Genomic DNA, 20,669 nt, shown 5'->3' on the forward strand with positions numbered 1-20,669 from the left:
CTCAAGTGAATTGCAAGATTCAAGGACAACCTCAGCCATTAGTGAGACTCTCATCAACCTAGCAATACCATTAAAAAAAAAAAAGGGCTGGAGATATAACTTGGAGGTAGACTGCCTGTGTTCAATCCCCAGTAACAAAAAGAAAAAAGAAAAGAAAAAAAAAAAAAGAAAAAAGAAAAAAAGGATGGAACCCAGGGGAATTCTACTTCCAGAACTACATTCCCAGCCCTTTCTTTTGCTGGTACTGGGGATGGAACCCAGGAGCATTCTACCACACTACACCCTATTTTTATTCTTTATTTTGAAACAGGGTTTCACTGAGTTGCAAAGGGCCTCACTAAGTAGCTGGGGCTATAGCAAACCTTGATCCTCCTGTCTCAGCCTCCCAAATGCTGGGATTACAAGCTTGCCAGTCACTACACCCAGCTCCATTCTTTATTTTGAAACAAAGTCTCACCAAGTTACAGAGGGCCTCACTAAGCAGCTGAGGTTGGCCACTAACCTGTGATCCTCCTATCTTCCTATCTCAGCCTCCCAAGCACTGGGATTACAAGCATGAGCCACCACGCCCGGCTCAAAAATAACTACTCAGGAGCCTTTTAAAATTTACTCATATTCTTTCTTGGGAAAGAACTATTATGGGTTTGTGCTGATTTACTGCTGAACCACGTTAAACCTCATCTTAGTGAGTAGTTTACATATGACATGGGCCACGGTACACCAAATACTCTGGGAGACAACAGTGGCTCTGACTTGAAGCTTCTCCCAGGAAACAGAGCTATTATGAAGGAAGCAAATCTAATAGGTCCCAGGGAAGCTTCTGGGGTAGCAACAGCATTGGTTCTTGAGGAAGACAGATATGGGTACTAGTTCCTGCTTAGTTTCTAAATGTGGGATGCTGAAAAACTTCTTTCTTCTGCCTCTGAGTTACACTTCCAGCCCCCTTTTTTTTTTGTTTTGAAACAGGGTCTTGCTAGGTTGCTGAAAGTCTAAGCTGCTGAGGCTGGACTTGAACCTGTGATGCTCTTGGCTCAGCCTAAGTACTGGGAATACAGGTGTATACCACCACTCCTGGCTGTTTTCTTCTACTCTCAGATTACTCCTCTGTAGAACAAGGGGAATATTAACTACTCTATGATTACAACTGGTGGGACCTACTAAAGAAAGAAAAAAGGACACAAACCTTCTCTGCAAAGGTGAAAATTTTTCTCTGATCAACACCTCCAAATTGGGCATCTACTTTTAAGTATTCTTCATCCAAAGCCTGTGGAAAGAAGCACATGAGCATCAGCACCTACTGGATCTCTCCCCATGAGCCTGAGAAACAAGCACTAAGTTTTTCAGAAGAAAATAAAACAGCACTGAGCCTCCCATGGGTCTCAAGAGCTCCATAAACTGTGGCTGTCTTTGGTGAACATAACTCCATGCAGATGTCATGGCATAAAAAATTAGAATAGCCTGTTCTCAGGATACTCCCAATTCCATGAAAACGGAGAGAAGAAAATGTAAAACCATAGCCATGTCAAAGGCACCTCACAAACAAGGCAGTCTGTGACGATATATGTCAAACGGGTGCAGAAAAGGTAAATCCTGCCGGGCGTGGTGGCGCACGCTTGTAATCCCCGCGCTTGGGAGGCAGAGACAGGAGGATCGCGCAGGTTCGAAGCCAGCCACACGCGCTGGCTTAGGAGACCCTGTTTCCAAATAAAAAAAATGTAAAAATAGGTCTGGGAGTGTAGCCCGGATGTAGAAGGGCTTCCAGGAACCCCAGTACCACAAAAAAAAAAAAAAAAAAAAAGGTAAATCCTGGCTTAGCGCGGTGCTGTACACCTGTAATCCCACTACTTGGGAGGCTGAGATTGGAGGATCTCAGATTCACAGTCAGCCTCCGCAACTTAGTGAGGCCCTGTTTCAAAATAGGACTGGGGTAGGTCAGAGGTAGAATGCCCTTGGACTCAATCCCCAGCATAAAAAAAAAAAAAGCAAGACCAGACTAGTAAAGGAACAAATGCAGGAAGCAATCAGAGACATGCTCTACCTTTAAGAATCCCAATAAGTTATTTGGGAAACAGACTGTTATGGTTTCAATTTAAAATGTCCCCCAGAGCCGAGCGTGGTGGCGCACACTTGTAATCCCTGCGCTTGGGAGGCAGAGACAGGAGGATCGCGCAGGTTCGAAGCCAGCCTCGCGCGCTGGCTTAGGAGACCCTGTTTCCAAATAAAAATGTAAAAATAGGTCTGGGAGTGTAGTCCGGAGATAGAAGGGCTTCCAGGAACCCCAGTACCACCAAAAAAAAAAAAAAAAAAAAAAAAAAAATGTCCCCCAGAGAAGCTCATGTGTTAAGACAACGCATGCAGCCAGGTAAGGAGGCAGGACATGGCCGGAGGGGAAGACCCCTGGGCTGCGGCATCTCTCTCTCTCTCTCTGCTCCCACCACCAGGAGCTGAGTGCAGCTTTACCTCCTCTGCCATGCCCTAGAGCCACGCCACCAAGCTGTTTCTGCCCCCAGCAAGCCGGCTGATGATGGACTGACTTCTAAAACCTCTGAAACCTCTAAAATTGTGAGCCCTGAACAAGCCTTTCTTCCTCTAAATTGCGCTTCTCAGGTATTTTGGTAGCAGCTATGAAAACAGTAAGTAAAGCGCAGACCATTTCAGCCCAGTGTACTAACAGCTATTCAGATGGCCACGGAAAGAATAATACAGAAGCAGTGTCTGCTGGGTGTAGGGAGGGCTTCCTGGAGCCAGACTGTGGGCTGAGCTGGGCTTTGTACAACGTGTAAATGTTTTTCACCATGAAGAGGAAACAGAATGTGAAAGGCACGAAGGTGTGAAGTGTTCGAGGAAATCACGAGTGTTTCGGTCTGTAAAAGCACACACTTCAAAGGATGTAGGAAATAGTAAGCGAAGAGATGAGAAAAGTAGGTAAAAACAAATAAGACAATTGTTATGCTAGGGTACACAAAATTATCCTGGCCAGTGAACCAGTGAGTGTGTGTGTGTGTGTGTGTGTGTGTGTGTGTGTGTGTGAGAGAGAGAGAGAGAGAGAGAGAGAGATAGAGAGAGACAGAGACACTACCATTGAGTTATACCCTCTACCCTTTGTATTTTCAGATAGGGTCTCACTAAGGTTCCTAGGCTGGTCTCGAACTTGCGATCCTGTCTCAGCCTCCTGGCTATTGCGCCTATGTTGCTCAGGACTCAAATGAATTTCTTGCCTCAGCCTATGAGCAGCTGGGATTGTAAGTTTAAACACTACCTTGACCTAAATAAAGTACTTTTTTTTAAGTATTGGGGATTGAACCCAGGGGCATTCTACCTCCAGGCTACACCTCAATCCCTGTTTTTTATTCTCTCTCTCTCTTTTTTTTTTTTTTTTTTTTTTGCAGTACTGGGAAGAAAATCCAGGGACATTCTACCTCTGAGCTATACCCCCAACCCTTTTTTTACTCTTTATTTTGAAACAGGGTCTCATTGAGTTGCAAAGGGCCTTACTAAGTAGTTGCTGAGACTGTCCTCGAACTGTGGTCCTCCTGTCTCAGCCTCCCAAATGGTGAGATTGCAAGCATGCACCAGCATACCCAGCTTTTTTTATTCCTTTTATTTTGAAACAGGGTCTCACTAAATTGCAGAGAGCCTCACTCAGTAGCTGAGGATGGCTGCAAACCTATGATCTTCCTGTCTCAGCCTCCCAGGTACAGGGATGACAAGCGTGTGCCACTATGCCCAGTTTGTTTGTTTTTGTGGTACTGGGGTGGAACCCAGGAGCTTTTCTACCTCCAGGCTATACTCCCAGACCTATTTTATACTTTATTTGGAAATAGGGTCTCACTAAGTTGCTAAGAGCCTCACTCAGTAGCTGAGGCTGGTTTCGAACCTGTGAGATCTTCCTGTCTCGGTCTCCCAAGCGCTGGGATTACAAGCGTGAGCCACCGCACCCGGCTTGCCCAGTTTAAATAAAATACTTTTACTTAAGTATTTTTATTTTTTTGGTACTGGGGATCAAACTGGGGCACTGTATCTATGAGCTATTCCTCAGCCCTTTTTATTTTATTTTTGAGACAGAGTCTGACTCAGTTGCTGAGGCTGTTCTCGAACCTGCAATCCTCCTTCCTGTCTCAGCATCCCAGGTACGAGGATTACAGCCACACCCTACCACACCTGACTATTTTTTCATTTTGAAACAGAATGTTGCTAAGCTGCTGAAGATCTTGTTCAGCTGCTAAGACTGGCTTCAAACCCGAGATCCTCCTGTCTCAGCTTCTGAGGTACTGAGATTACAGGTGTATACCATCACATCTGGCCAGTTTAAGTACTTTTAATAGTTCCAAGTGGAGCCAGGCATGGTGGCTCATGCTTGTAATTCTAGTACTTGGAAGGCTGAGACTGAGGATTGCAGGTCCAAGAACAGCCTCAGCAATTTAGTGAGGCTCTCAGCAACCTAGTGAGACTCTATTTCCAAATAAGAAATACAATTGGTCTGAGGATGTAGCTTGGAAGTAGAATGCCTTTAGGTTCAACTCACAGTGGCAAAATAAATAAATAAATAAATAAATAAATAAATAAATAGATAGATAGCTGGGCATGGTGGCACACGCTTGTAATCACAGCATTTGGGAAGCTGAGACAGGAGGATCACAGATTCGCAGAGAGCCTCATTTACTTAGTGGGGCCCTTTGCAACTCAGTGAGACCCTGTTTCAAAATGAAGAATAAAAAATAGGGCTGGGCGTGTAGCTCAGAGGTAGAATGCCCCTGGGTTCCATTCCCAGTACCACCGCACACAAATAAATAAAAAAAATACATATGCTTATTAAATATGAGGTATTTTTGTTTTACTTTACTTTGTAGAAAATAAAATCATGACAAAACTTTTTACACACCACTCTGAACTTTTTTTTCTTCAACTAATAGATTATGATTAACATAATGAAATTTGTGAGATGAGTAATGTCTTAGAGGTCAGACAGGAAGGGGAGGACTTATAACCAGGAGCCAGGGGAGGAGGAGGAGGAGGAGGAGGAGGAGGAGGAGGAGGAGGAGGAGGAGGAGGAGGAGGAGGAGGAGGAGGAGGAGAGACAGCCAGGAAGGCCTAGACTTGGGGAAGGAAGAACAAGTCTACTGGTTTAACTGGTGGTGAAGAGGTTGGTGTCTAGCTGATGGAAACTGAGCAGAAAGGGGCTGGGCTGGTGGAGTACGTGGCTGCCTGCGTGAGGCCACGAGCTTGTTCCCAGCACCACAGATACCAAGCCAGCAAGCCAGCAGGAAGGGTACTGGGGGCCACTCCATCCCTCCTGAGTACCTGCAGTCCAGGATACAGCAGGCCACTCAGCAAAGGGTGCTCCACCTGCTTCACAACCTCAGCTCCGGCCTTCTTGGCATCATGCTGTGTGACCATGGAGGACAGTCTGTACACGTCCAGTGTGTACTCTCTGAAGAGGACAGGAGGGACAGCCATGAGACCGGGCCCAGGAAATACAGGCCAATCCTGGAGCATTCCTGCTCTCCCCTCACATAGGACATTCCGGAGAGTACTGCCTGGTGGCTTCTAAAATGTGGGGGACCTATCTACTCATCCACAATCTTACTTTATGGTTATGTTTTTCCTTTTAAAATACACTTTTTCCTTCACTTCTGGAAAATGTTCTGTTATTTCCCCTTTATTCTCTTCTTTGGGAATGCTTATTGAACAAACATCAGAATTTCTCAGTCTAGAGCCAGGTGTGGTGGCGCACGCTTGTAATCCCAGTACTTGGGAAGCTGAGACAGGTTTCCAGGTTCACAGCCAGCCTCAGCAACACAAGGCCCTCCGCAACTTAGTGAGACCCTGTTTCAAAATAAACAATATAATAGGACTGGGGGTGTACCTCAGAGGTAGAATGCCTTTGGGTTCAGTCCCTAGTACCACATACACAAAAAAAGAATATTCCATTGAGATACTTAAGGTCTTACGTTTTTGGTACTAGGGATTAAACAAAGGGGCATTCTATCTGTGAGCTATACTCCCAATTCTGTTTTATTTATTTATTTATTTTTGCGGCACTAGGGATGGAACTCAGGGGCATTCTACCTCTGAGTGACATCCCCAGCCTTATTTTTTATCCTTTATTTTGAAACAGGGTCTCACTGAGTTTTACAACTCACTAAGGGCCTCACTAAGTAGCTGAGGCTGTCTGCAAACTGTGATCCTCCTGTCTCAGCCTCCCAAGTACTGGGATTACAAGTGTGTGCCACCACACCCAGTTTTATTTTGTTTACTTTGAAATAAGGTCTTGCTGAGTTGCTAAAGTTATCCTTGAACCTGTGATTCTCTTGTCTGAACCTCCCAAGTACTGGGATTATAGGCATGAGCCACTGCATCCAGGTAACACATACTTTATAGGTTCAAATATATATTATATGTAATATATATATATATATACATATATATATATATATATATATATATATATATATATATACACATACATATATATATATATATTTTAACCAGTATTGGGAACGGCCTAGGAAGATCTGGGAAAGCTCTGATTATTAATATATTTCAAAAGAAAATAATTGATATATTTCAAAAATATTTGTGTCAAAATGGCGGCAGACATGGGTAAAGAAAGGACTTGAACTCTGCCTAAAACAGGCAGCTATTCCAATGTAAATTAACCTAGCTCAAAATAATTAACAAGTCAATAGAGGAGAGCTAGGGCTTCCTCTTTCTAAAGACAGATCTACAAGATGATCTTGGGAGGATGGGGCAGGGTTTGACCTTGCCTTTCAGGAAAGGAGCCGCCTTGCCACACCTGGTTGGGGGAGGTACGTTAAGGGTTAAGGGGAGGTAACTTACAGGGAAGGTTACTACGTCAGGATTATGTGAACAAGATGGAGGTCATGGGTATAAAAAAGGCTGAGTCCACGTGTAATTCCTTTGGTGTACTCACTAGAGTCATCCCTCCATGCCAGTCTAGCACGGGGCTGTTCCTTTTCTCTGTATTTCTATCTTTTAATAAACTTCTTTAAATCTTCAGCAACTGTCCAAGCTACGCATATTTATTCTTAGCTTAGGACAAGAATCCACAGATGTTGTTTGTGTGATTGTGTTGGGGGAATTACTTCTGCACACACACACATACACACACACTGAACACATTTCACTGCAACATATATATTTTTTTTGGGGGGGGGCATTACTGGTGATAGAACCCAGGGGCATTCTACCTCCGAGCTACATCCCCAGCCCTATTTTTTATTCTTTATTTTGAAACAGGGTCTCACTGAGTTGCAAAAGGGCCTCACTAAGAAGCTGAGGCTGTCAGCGAACTCTGTTGATCCTCCTGTCTCAGCCTCCCAAATGCTGGGATTGCAAGTGTACGCCACCACACCCAGTTCTAAGATATGTTTTTAAGCACTTAACATTTCAGATTTAGACTAGCTCTATAAATAATGGGATGTTACATATTAATTAGCAATTTAAAAAAATTTTTTGTTTTGGTGGTATTAGGGATTGAACCCAGAGGCATTCTAGCTGAGTCACACTCCTACCTGAGCCCTATTTTGTTGTATTTATTTATTTATTCATTCATTCATCCATTTGGTGCTGGGGACTGCACCCAGAGGCATTCTACCTTTGAGCTACATCCCTCAGCTCAATTTTATTATTTATTTATTATATTTTTGTGGGTCTGGGGATGGAACCCAGGGGCATTTGACCTCTGAGCTACACTCCCTGCCGCCCTATTTTGTATTCTTTATTTTGAAACAGGGTCTCACTAAATTGTAAAGGGCCTAAGTAGCGGAGGCTGTCCACGAACCATGATCCTCTGGTCTCAGCCTCCCAAATGCTGGGATTATAAGCGTGTGCCACCACGCCCGGGTTCAATTTTATTTCTTTTTAAAAATTTTTTATTGGTGCATTATATTCATACATCATATTGGGGTAAAAAACTTGTGTGTATCAATTTTATCTATCATCTATCTATCTATCTATCTATCTATTGTAGTACTAGGGGCAGAACCCAGGAGCTTTTTCTACCTACCTCCCGGCTATACTCCCAGACCTATTTTATACTTTGTTTGGAAACAGGGTGTCACTAAGTTGCAGAGAGCCTCACTAAGTAGCTGATGGTGGCTTCGAAATTGTGCTATCCTCCTGTTTCAGCCTCCCAAATGCTGGGATTACAAGCATGCGCCACCACACCGGCTATTTTGCTTTTTTTTTTTTACGGGTCTAGAAATGAAACGCAGGGGTCGAATTGAGCTACACACCCTGCCCTGTTTTTTATTCTTTATTTTGAAACAGGGTCTCTAAGTTATGGAGGGCCTCACTAAGTAGCTGAGGCTGTCCGCGAATCGCGATCCTCGTCTCAGCCTCCCAATGCTGGGATTACAATCGTGCCCCACCACGCGCTGGCTTTGCTTTTTTTCTATTATCCACTTTTATTGCTTCTTTTTTGGTGGTACTGGGGATAGAACCCAGGGGCATTCAACCTCTAAGCTATGCCTCCTGCCCTAAATTTTATTCTTTATTTTGAAATAGAGTCTCACTAAGTAGCTGAAACTGTCCACGAATCGCGATCTTCCAGTCTCAGCCTCCTGAATCTTGGGATTATAAGTGTGCGCCACTATGCCTGGCTTTTATTTCTTATTTGGAAACAGGTCTCACTAGGTTGATGAAAGCCTCATTACTTACTGAGGCTGTCCTTGAACCCATGATCATCCTGTCTAAGTCTCCCAAGTACCAGGATTATAGGTAGGTGTCACCACACCCAGCTTTATTTTGTGTTTTTGAATCAGAGTCTTAGTATGTTGCTGAGACTGTCCTTGAACCAGTGACCCTCCTGTTTCAGCTTCCTAAATACTGGAATTACAAGCCCAGTGTGGTGGTGCATGCTTGTAATCCCAGCATTTGAGAGACTAAGAAAGGAGGATCCTGGTTCGCTGGACACCCTTAGCTACTTAGTGAGGCCCTTTGCAATTCAGTGAGACTCTGTTTCAAAATAAAGAATAAAAAAATAGGGCTGGAATGTAGTTTGGAGGTAGAATGTCCCTGGGTTCCATCCCCAGTACCACACACACACACACACACACACACCAAAAAAAAAGATTAAATACTAGAATTACAGGTGTCTTTCATCATGCTTGGCTATTTAACAGTTATGAATTATATGCAGGGAATTGGTCCCTGGAAACCAGAAGCTAGAGATATTCAAGGCCTTCCTTGACATAAAATGGTAGCGTCTTCATATAACCTATGCATATCCTCCTGTATAGTTTGTTTTTGTTTGTTTTCTGTTTTTGTTTGTTTTTTGGTGATACTGGGGGTGGAAGCCAGGGGCTTTTTCTACCTCCAGGCTATACTCCCAGACCTATTTTATACTTTATTTGGAAACAGGGTCTCACTGAGTTGCTGAGAGCCTCACTAAGCAGCTGAGGCTGGCTTCAAACCTGAGCAATCCTCCTGTCTCAGCCTCCCAAGCGCTGGGATTACAAGCGTGTGCCACCACACCCGGGCTCCTGTATAGTTCAAATGATTTTTAGATTACTTAAAATATCAAATACAGTCAGCCCTCCATATCCATGAGTCCCAGTTCTATGGATTCAACCAAATGCAGATTGAAAATGTTTCGAATAAAATTTGTTTCTGTACTGAACATGCACTTTTTTTCCTTGTCATTGGTTCCTAAACAATACATTATAACAAGTATTTAAATAGCACTGACATTGTATTAGGTATTACAAACAGTTTAGAGATATTTAAAGTATGCAGGAAGTTATATGTAAAAACTCTATCACTTTTTTATTTTGTTTTTTTGTGGTACTGGGGATAGAACCCAGAAGCATTCTACCTCTGGGCTACAACCCGGCCGTTTTTAGTTTTTGTTTGGAAACAGGGTCTCACTAGGTTGATGAGAGTCTCACTACTAGCTGACTGAGGCTGTCTTTGAACCTGCAACCTTCCTGTCTCAGCCTCCCAAGTACTGGGGTTTCAGGAGTGAGCCACCAGGCCCGGCTATATCATTTTATATAACAGACCTAAGCATCTGCAGATTTTGGTATCCACGGGAGGTCTTGGAACCAATTCTCTACAGACACTAAGGGATGACTATAGATGTAAGTACTACAAAAATAGTTGTGCTATATTGTTTAGGGAATAATGACAAAAAAAGGTCTACATTTTCAGTACCGATGCAATTTAAAAAATACTTTCAATCTGAGGCTGAATTTGTGGACGTGAAGAGCTGATTATATGTTAAATCCATTGAAATTCAGTAGCTCTTTTCATTCTTACTGTCACCTGGTCTCTGGCTACTGAATATTCTCCAAATTGCCAATAAAATTGAAACATTTAGGCAAGGTTGTTTTTTTACCTAAAACTCCCAACATTTATATGCTTTATACGAAACTAAATGTCTCACAATAGAAACTAAAGAAAATTACTAGATGAAGTATAAAGAAATTACAGGTAGGCAAGAGATCTGGGTTCACATCCTAACTTATATATTTACTCCTAAAAAGAGACCAGCCCTTCCAAGGTTCAGAGATAAGAATGACCAAAGATTCATAAAACCATCTGTTTACTAATCAACAAACCCATGAGACATCCCTGGAACAAGTTTGACACCTCTACTGAAAGAAGGAGACCCCTCAAGGACATGCAAATACCCTATACAAATTTTAAGAACTGCCTCCCAGACTCTAAGTAATAGAGGACTTACAGAGATATATAAACCCCTAGACCAGTCACCAGGACGGTTACCCACTCTGGGAACCCCTCCCCTCTGGGGAGCTTTTCTCTCTCGCAGGTTGCGTTGGCTTTGAGAGAAGGTGGGGTGCAATTGAAGGCACTTGGCCCGGGCTACACTCAGGTAGTGACCTTAAGGCCTCCACTGGACATCAAGGCTGACCAGGGCCCCTTGGGGTGACCTGCACTTCTTTTCTGGCAGATTGCATGGACTTTGGCAGAAAGCAGCTTGCAACTGAAGGCATTTGGATTGGGCTACCCTCAAGTATTGTCCTGAAGGCAGCTGCTGGGCACCAGAGTCCCGATAGGCCTTAGGGGTGTTCTGCCACTTTTCCTGATTCCCTGCTGCTTCCAATAAACTTCTTGCTCCCCTTCCTGCCATCTGCGGGTGTCATTCTTCGCTAGCCGCAGCCAAGAATCCGGTAAGGAAACGCTGTGTTTCTTCTCAAGAAACCCGTTTCAGTGGTGCACACTTATAATTCCAGTACTCAGGAGGCTGAGACAGGAGAATCACAGGTTCGTGGCCAGCCTCAGCTACTTAGTGAGGCCCTCTACATCTTCGTGAGATCCTGTTTCAAACTAAAGAATATAAATAGGGCTTGGGGTGTAGCTCATAGGTAGAATGTCCCTGGGTTCAATCCCCAGTTATGGGGGGTAAAAATGACTATATAAAGCTTTGATGATATGGCTCAGTGGTAGAGTACTTGCTTAGCACACCTAAGGTCCCGAGTTCTATCCCCAAAAGAACAAAAACCAACCAACCAAAAACAAACAAAAACTCAACTATGCTAATATTATAAATCTGAATAATTGATAAAGAGAAGAAAAAGGAAGAATTGTTGTGGAGGTGACCATTTCCCCTCCTTTTCTTTCTTTCTTTTTTTTTTTTTTTTTTTTTTGGTACTGGAGGTTGAACTCAATGGCATTCTACCCCTGCCCAACTTTTCTTTAATTTTTAATTTTTGAAACAGGGTTAACTGGGTGTGATGGCACATGATTGTAATCCCAGTACTTGGGAGGCCGAGACAGGAGGATTGCAGTTCACAGACAGCCTCAGTTACTTAGTGAAGTTTCTTTTTTTTTTTGAAGATTTAAAGAAGTTTATCAGAAAGATAGAAATACAGAAAATAGAAATACAGAAAATAGAAATACAGTCCCATGCCTGAGTGGCATGGAGGGGTGACTCGAATGAATACACCCTTAGTGAAACTTTTGCAGCTTAGTGAGACCCTGTTTCAAAATAAAGAATAAAAGCCAGGTATGGTGGTGCACACTTGTAATCCCAGTACTTGGGAGGCTGAGACAGGAGATTGCACAGGTTCGAATCCAGCCTTAGCTACTTAGTGAGACTCTGTTTCCAAATAAAATATAAAATAGGTCTAGGAGTATAGCCTGGGAGTAGAAAGCCCCTGGGTTCCATCCCCAGTACCAAGAAAGAAAGAAAGAAAGAAAGAAAGAAAGAAAGAAAGAAAGAAAGAAAAGCTGGGCGTGATGGCACACACTTGTCATCCCTATGCTTGGGAGGCTGAGACAGGATCACAGGTTCGAAGCCAGCCTCAGCTACTTAGTGAGAGTTTGTTTCCAAATAAAATAGAAAATAGGTCTGGGAGTATAGAAAGTCTCTGGGTTCTACCCCAGTACCACAAAAGAAAGAAAGAAAGAAAAGAAAAGAAAAGAAAGAAAGAAAGAAAGAAAGAAAGAAAGAAAGTAAGTCTAAGTTTCTGTGGCCTTGAGCCTACAATCCTCCTGTTTCAGCCTCCCAGGTACTGGGATTACAGAATTACAGACATGCACCACATGCCCAGCTTCCTTTACATTATCTCCTTTAAGGTCTTTGATCATTATTTGCTCACACTGAGCAAAGAAAAGGAAGCTGGATCATCACCATTCCTCTTCCATGTGCTATAGGCTTTGAAGGCCAAGCCTTTGTTATGATTACATTTATATCTCCAGCAAATAGGACCCACCTAGGCATTTTACTAGGTACATTTTTGCTGCATGAAGTAAAAGAACAAAGCATACACATTGCTTAATGGTCCTTAACCACCTGGTGGTGCCAAGCTGGGTATGGTGGTACTTAGGAGGCTGAGACAGGAGGATCGAAGATTTGAAGACAGCCTCACCAACACAGCTATACTCATGGTAACCTAGTGAGATCCTGTTTCCAAACAAAAAAATAAAAAGGTCTGGGGGATGGAGCTTGGAGGGAGAGTACTCCTGGATTCAATCTCAGTATCACCAAATGAAACAAAACAAAAAAGGCCCAGTAGTACCAAATAGCTTCTATCCCAAATTTAAAGGATGCCTGGCTCCACAAGTCTGTAATTAGCTAGAAGCACCAGGGTCAGGAGGCAAGCAGACGGTGAAGCACTTACTTGCTGAGCTGGTAATCAGTGCCTCTGACAAACTTGAGCTTCTCTAAGGGCACGCCAATGCTCTCCAGCATGGCCTTGATCACGTTCTCGTAGTAACTGGTTCGGAGTCCTAGAAGTTCCCACGGGGCTTTCATGTTATCCAGGTAGGCGTGAAGGTCCGCAAACAGAATTGTTACCTAGATGTAAGGGACAAGGAACCTCAAAACGAGTCTCTGCAACCCACCTCCCCTCCCTATCCCGCCCCACCCTCATCAGCTTCTCTTCTGCTCATTCGGTGAGGGCAGCTGCTCGGCTGTCAGCATGGGCTCTCACCTCACATCCTGCCTTCAAGAAGTCTGCGATCTTGGACATGGGGACGAAGTAAGCCACGTGTGGCCTGCCCGTAGTCGCCGTTCCCCAGTAAATTTTAACTTCCCGCTCCTTCAGTATCTCCTTTAGCTTCTCTTCCCCCAGAACCTCCTGGGGTGGAAGCAAAAGAGCTGGTTAATGCTGACGCCCCATCGTGCTCACCCTTTACACCCAGAGACCTGGGAAACAGAGCCGTGTGTGCCCGGGGGTCCAGGCTCAGTGCTGGCAGGGAAGTCAACCAGGACCAGGACTGTTGTAGGCGCTCCTCTGGTGAAATGGCACTGAGGAGAGGGGCGGGGCTTGTCCCAGGGGCATCGTCCCCTCTGGCTACCATTTCTATCTTCTAAATCGTTATCCTGTCTCTTTTGGTCTCCATGTCTTCATCTCTCACGCCAGATCTCGTAAAGATCATAGGGGACCTCCAGACTACTAACTTCAACAAAAACTTTTTAGTCTTTTTTTTTTTTTTGGTGGTGGTGGTACTGGGGATGGGCTACACTTCCTCTACCTCTGGGCTACACTCCCAGACCTATTTTTTTATTTTATTAGAAACAAGGTCTCACTAAGTTGCTGAGAGCATCACTAAGTAGCTGAGGCTGGCTTCGAACCTGTGCAATCCTCCTGTCTCAGCCTCCCAAGTACTGGGATTATAAGTGTGCGCCACAACGCCCAGCAACTTTTTAGCCTTTACTCCCACATGGGGCACTGAGGCACTTTCTTCTGCCTGTGAACTATGCCCTTAGCCATGTCTTTTTGTTTTGTTTTGTTTTGTTTTGTTTTGTGGTACTGGGGATGGAAACCAGAAGCATTCTACCTCCAAGCTACACCCCTAGCCCTATTTTTTAGTCTTTATTTTGAAGGGTCTCACTGAGTTGCAAAGGGCCTAAGTAGTAGTTGAGGCTGTCCGCAAACCTGGATCCTCCTATCTCAGCCTCCCAAGTATTGGAATAACAGGCATGTGCCACCATGCTTGTTTTCTTTCCCTCTCTCCCTCCCTCCCTTTCTCTCTCTCTTTCTCTCTCTCTGCTAATGGGGATTGAACTCAGGGGCATTCTACCTCTGAGTCACACTCCCAGCCCTATTTTATTTATTTTGAAACAGGGTCTCACTAAATTACACAGGCCCTAAGTTGCTGAGGCTGGCTGCAAACCTGCAATCCTCCTGTCTCAGCCTTCCAAGTATTGGGATTATAAGCATGGGCCACCATACCTGGCTCTATTTCATTGTTTATTTTGAAACAGACTCTCGTGGGCCTTGTGTTGTAGAAGCTGTCCATGAACCTGTGATCCTCCGGTCTCAGCCCCCCAAGTACTAGGATTACAAGCATGTACCATCATGCCTGGCCTGGATTCAAAATCTAAGCTGGGCGTGGTGGCACATGCTTGTAATTCCAGCATTCGGGAGGAGACAGGAGAATCGCTGTTTGCAGACAGTCTCAGCTACTTAGTGAGGCCCTCTGCAACTCAGTGAGACCCTGTTTCAAAATAAAGAATAAAAAATTGGGTAGGGGGTGTAGCTCAGAGGTCAAATGCCTCTGGGTTCCATCCCCAGACCGCCCCCCCCAAAAAACACACACACACACACACACACAAAAAAAAAAAACTGATTAACTCTTTCATAGTGTGTGTGTGTGTGTGTGTGTGTGTGTGTGTGTGTGTGTGTGTGTATGTGTGGTGCTGGGGACTGAACCCAGGAGCATTCTACCTCTGGGCTATATCCCCAGCCTTTTTTATTTATTTATTTATTTTATTTATTATTATTATTATTTTTTTAGTGGTACTGGGGTTTCTGGAAGCCCTTCTACCTCCGGGCTACACTCCCAGACCTATTTTTACATTTTTATTTGGAAACAGGGTCTCCTGAGCCAGCACGCACGGCTGGCTTAGAACCTGCGCGATCCTCCTCTCTGCCTCCCAAGCGGGGGACTATAAGCATGCGCCACCATGCCCGGCTATTTTTTTATTTTGAAACAGGGTTTTACTAAGCCAAGTGTGGTGGCATATGCTTATGATCCCAGTACTTGGGAAGCTGAAACAGGAGGATCTCAGGTTCATGGCCAGCCTCAGCAACTTAGTAAGAATGTTTCCAAACAAAAAATAAAATAGGACTGGAGGTATAACCCAAAGGTAGAAGGCTCCTGGATTCCACCTCCGGTAACACTAAATAAATAAATAATAAATAAATAAATAAGAGCCAGAATGGTGCATGCTTGTAATTCCAGTACTTAGGAGGCTGAGACAGGAGGATCGCAGGCTCCCCGCCAGTCTCAGCTATTTAGTGAGGCCCTTCACAATTTACTGAGACCCGTTTTCAAAATGAAGAATAAAAAATAGGGCTGGGGATGTAGCTCTGAGGTAGAATGCCCCTGGGTTCAATCCCCAGTGCTGCCAAAAATAAAATAAAAATAAATACAGCTGGGAAGACAGTAGAGTGGTAGAGCGCTCTTAGGTTCAATTCCTAAGTACTATAACAAAGCAAAAACAAACTTTTGAACTCAAGCAATCCTTCTACTTCAGCTTCCCCAGTAGCTAAGACTACATTTGCCTGCAACTACACCTGGCTGTGTTTAAAACCTTTATTTTCTTTTGCTCTAAGGCAATACTAGAAAAATACTAGTAGGCCAGTATACTCTGATAAAAAGAGTTTTCAGTATTTCTTCAAGTGATGGTTTGGGGAGGTTGCTGGAAACTCTAAGAGACAAAAATTGTTTGCTGGTTTGAATAATCTATTAGCAGGAATTAACATACTATGCTCCAAGTGTTTTGGCAAAGGATTCTTTCCTTTCTTTTTTTATTTTTGGTGGTACTGGGGGTAGAACCCAGAGGCTTTCTACCTCTGGGCTCTACTCCCAGACCCAGTTTATATTTTATTTGGAAACAGGGTCTTACTAAGTGCTGAGAACCTCACTAAGTAGCTGAGGCTGGCTTCGACCCTGTGAGATCCTCCTGTCTCAGCCTCCCAAGTGTGTGCCACCACGCCTGTTTTGGCAAAGGATTCTGCATCTTCTAGATGCTTCTGACTATCTGCACTTGGAGGAGTCTTATTACCCAACAAACATAACAGTTACCCTCTAAAACCTGAGAAAATAGGGGGTTGTGATGCATACTTGTAATCCCAACAATTTGGGAGGCTGAGTCAGGAGGACCACAGTTTCCGGCCAGCCTGGGTAACTTATTGTTATCCTGTCTCAATATAAAATTTTGAAAACACTGGAGATGTAGCTCAGTGGCAGAGCAACCCTGGGTTCCCTTCCTAGTACAGGAAAACAAAAAACTGACGCCGGGCATGGTGGCACACGCTTGTAATCCCTGCACTTGGGAGACAGAGACAGGAGGATCGCGCAGGTTCTAAGCCAGCCACACAGCTTAAGAGACCTGGTTTTCAAATAAAAAAAAGTGTAAAATAGGTCTGGGAGTGTAGCCTGGAGGTAGAAGGGCTTCCAGGAAGCCCAGTACCACCAAAAAGAAAGAAAGAAAAAAAAAAAACCCTGAATACCCCGAGTAAGTCGATTTCATAGGTTCTGTGTATCCTTTGTCCCTTACAAACACTGATTTGTGAGAGAAGCTAGGAGACACAGGGTTTGGCTGAGGGAAGTGCACAAAACTCTCCAATTAAGAGCAAACTGTGTGGGGGCACAGGTTTTTAGCCAGCCTGAGCAACTTTGTGAAGCCTTCTGCAACTTAGTGAGACCCTGTTTCAAAATAAAAAATAAAAATAGGGATGGAGATATAACTTAAGGGATAACACTCCTGTGTTCAATCCCTAGTACTACATACATACACATATACACACACACAAACACACACAACCAAATGGAATAATCTAAAAGCCCACCAACTGATGAATAAACAAACACGAAATGGAGCCGGGCGTGGTGGCGCACGCTTGTAATCCCAGCATTCGGGAGGCTGAGACTGGAGGATCGCGGTTCGCGGACAGCCTCAGCTACTTAGTGAGGCCCTCTGCAACTCAGTGAGACCCGGTGTCAAAATAAAGAATAAAAAACATAAGGCAGGGGGTCTAGCTCGGAGGTCAAATGCCCCTGGGTTCCATCCCCAGACCTGCAATAAATAAATAAATAAACAAACACAAAACGGTATATCTATACAGTGGAAATGCAGTCATAAAAAAAATGAAAAAAAATTTTTGTGTTGTTCCGGGGGCGGGACCCAGGGGCTTTTCTACCTCCCGGCTATACTCTCAGACCTATTTTATATTTTATTTGGAAACAGGGTCTCACTAAGTTGCTGAGAGCCTCACTAAGTAGCTGAGGCTGGCTTCGAACCTGTGTGATACTCCTGTCTCAGCCTCCCAAGTGCTGGGATTACAAGTGTGAGCCACCATACCCAGCTGGAATGAAATTCTAATAGCTACAAACACATGGTGAACCTTAAAAACATTATGCTAAGTGAGCTGGGAGCCATGGGTTATGCCGGTAATCCCAGGACTTGGATGATCTCAGGTTCAAGGCCAGCTTCAGCAATTTAGGGAGACCCTTAGCAACTCAGTAATACCATCAGCAACTCACCAAGACCCTGTTTAAAATAAAAATAAAGGAGGGCTAGGGGTATAGTTCAGAGATAGAATACCCCAGGTGTCAAAAACAAAACAAACCCAAATCAAACCCATTATGCTAGATGAAAGCAGCACATATTGTACTTCTATGAAATGTACAGAATAGGAAAAAGTAGATCAGTGTTTCCTTAGGCCTAGGGGAAGGTGTAATGGGTAGTGATTGCTAATGGGAAAGTTTACTTTTATAAGGGGGATGAAAATGTTCTGGAATTAAGATAGTGGCCAGGGGTATACAATCTTGACCTAAACTGTATAGCATAAAAGGGTTTATTTTATGGCGTGTGAATTATATCACAAATAGATTGTACACACACACACACACACACACACACACACACACCAAACTGTGGCCTAGCGATGTATCACCACTCTTAGAATAAAGCCCAGTTTTAAATTGGTCTCACAAGCCGGGTATGGCACAAGCTTGTCATCCCAGTACTTGGGAGGCTGAGACAGGAGGACAGCAGTTTGGAAGACAGCTTCAGCAAGTAGTGAGGCTCTCATCAACCTAGTTAGACCCTGTTTAAAGAAAAATAATAATAAGGCTGGGGATGTAGCTTGGAGGTAATATCCCCAGTACCACAAAAGTAAAAAAAAATAAATAAATAAAAGTAAAAAGGCTGGGAATGCTAGGTGTGGTGGTACACACTTAAAATACCAGTACTGATGGGCGCGGTGGCACATGTTTGTAATCCCTGCACTTGGGAGGCGGAGACAGGATTGCACAAGTTTGAAGCCAGCCGCGCTAGCTTAAGAGATCCTGTTTCCAAATAAAAAAGTATAAAATAGGTCTGGAAGTGTAGCCCGGAGGTAGAAGGGTTTTCAGGAACCCCAGTACCACACACACACACACACACACACACACACACACACACACACACACTCCCAGTATTTAATGAGGCCCTCGGCAACTTAGTGAGGCCCTGTTTCAAAATAAAGAATAAAAAATAGGGCTGAGGGAGTAGCTCAGAGGTAGAACCCCCATTACCGCAAAGAAAAAAAAAAAGTAAAAAGGCTGGTGATGTAGCTCAGTGGTAGAGCACTTACCTACCCTGGGTTTAGCCCCCAGCACTGAGACACGATGAAAGAAGAAAAAAAACAAAGGCCTTTCCAATAACGTGACAAGCCAGAGGCTTGAAGAAAGGCAAGGGAATGCACAATACAAATATCAAGTGTTTGGTAGGCACTTTGTTCACCCAGCCACAGTAGCCTCTCTGAACCACAGCATTCTCCCTTCTGGATCTTGACAATCTTCTTCCATCTACATGCTCCTCCCCCAATTTTCCTTCTTCCCCGGGTTAACTGCCATTCCTACAGTTCTTGGTAATAGTAGGCACATTCGTGGAGTGAGGGGCGATCTATTTCTTCATAGCAGAGTTCAGAGGTCACTTCCTCAGTGAGAACCTTTCCTCCCCAGATTTCCTTCCAAAACTTCATGTACAGTAACTATATTATAGTGCTTGTTTCAACTGCAATAGCTTGGCTTAAGGGTCGTTTTTAAGGTCTGCTGTCCTCCAGGCCAGCTCTGGGAAGGCCGACCCTGACCTCCTCCCTATCCCCGTGCCTGGCACATAATAGGGTGGGTGGGGTGAGAATCCTGTATAAAAACCTGGCTCCAACACAGGACAACTGCACACAAGAGGCGAGCGCACGGTGATTTCTGTGGCGCTCAGGGAATGGCTGTTTGACCGACTGAACGACCGGCCGTAAGGGCTGCATCCTCTCTCGGAGCTGCCCGGATCCCGAGTCCCCCGCCCCGCACACCTCGGGTCAAGAGTGGGGTTCAGGATCACCGGTCCTAGGTCCCCCATCCCCGACGGCGCATTTCAACCCCGATACCCGACCTGCAGGTTCCGGGTGATAAGGTGCAGCTTCTCTTCAGGGCTGGGAGCGTCTCCCATGTCTCCGCCACCCGTGCTGCCCACACTCTGCCGGCACTTGCGCCTCTTCCTTGTTCGGCGCCGCCGCCGCGTGCCGGGAACTGTCACGCGAGCCTCGCCAGGTTGCATCAGCTGAGCTCGTCACTCGGCTTGCTTGGCCTGGACCCTTCTTCGCCGAGAAGTGTCCGGGAAAGAGACAGGAGCAAGAGAGCGTCGAACGGGTCGATGAGACGGGAAGGGGCGGAGCCAGCAGGCGGGGTGGGCGGTACAGAGGGCGGGGTCGCGGCGTCTACGCGAGGCGCAACTCCTCCGGGGGCGGGGCGTCTTCCTGCCAATCACCGCCTGTTCGCCCTCCCCCTGGCGTTGGCCGGGCTGCCTCGGGGTGGGGGAGGTCGGGGAGGGGGCGATAAAATGGCGCAGGGGGCGGAGTGAGGCGCAGTCGCTCGCCCAGGCTTTGGCCCGGCTTCCGGAGGTGAAGAGCGGGAGGGACGCAGGGTCGGCATCCTCGGCTGGTCGGGGGTTGGGGGCGCCTGTTGCTTCTCCAGGGGGCCGCGCGCACGGTCCGCCCCGTGGAGGGCTGGGGAGGCCCTGGCTCTGCTGGTGAAGGGGTGGCGGGGACCGTGCCTGCCCTCCCCCGCCGGCACCCCTGAGGCCGAGCGACGCCCCTCCGCCCGCAGAGGAGGGGAGCCGGGTGGTCGGGGCGGCGGGAGCGCTCTCGGCCGCCCCTGCCGTGGGGAGGGCGGCGGCCGGCGGGCCC

At 45.3% G+C, this 20,669-nt stretch overlaps 1 protein-coding gene across 1 annotated transcript in view; it reads right to left on the reverse strand.

Moving 5' to 3' along the window:
• Positions 1-20,041, reverse strand: part of YARS1 (tyrosyl-tRNA synthetase 1) — a gene marked incomplete at both ends in the record, with an annotated part of 41,313 nt that extends 21,272 nt beyond the window's left edge. Inside the window, 5 exons of the mRNA XM_080693101.1 lie at positions 1,184-1,264; positions 5,302-5,431; positions 13,110-13,285; positions 13,422-13,568; positions 19,877-20,041. Of these exons, the coding sequence (XP_080549227.1) occupies positions 1,184-1,264; positions 5,302-5,431; positions 13,110-13,285; positions 13,422-13,568; positions 19,877-20,041 (699 nt within the window). The remainder of the gene's footprint in view (positions 1-1,183; positions 1,265-5,301; positions 5,432-13,109; positions 13,286-13,421; positions 13,569-19,876) is intronic.
• Between the last annotated feature and the right edge of the window lie 628 nt (positions 20,042-20,669).

The sequence above is a fragment of the Muscardinus avellanarius genome, assembly GCF_963383645.1.
Source record: "Muscardinus avellanarius genome assembly, chromosome: 3".
Taxonomy (NCBI): Eukaryota; Metazoa; Chordata; class Mammalia; order Rodentia; family Gliridae; genus Muscardinus; species Muscardinus avellanarius.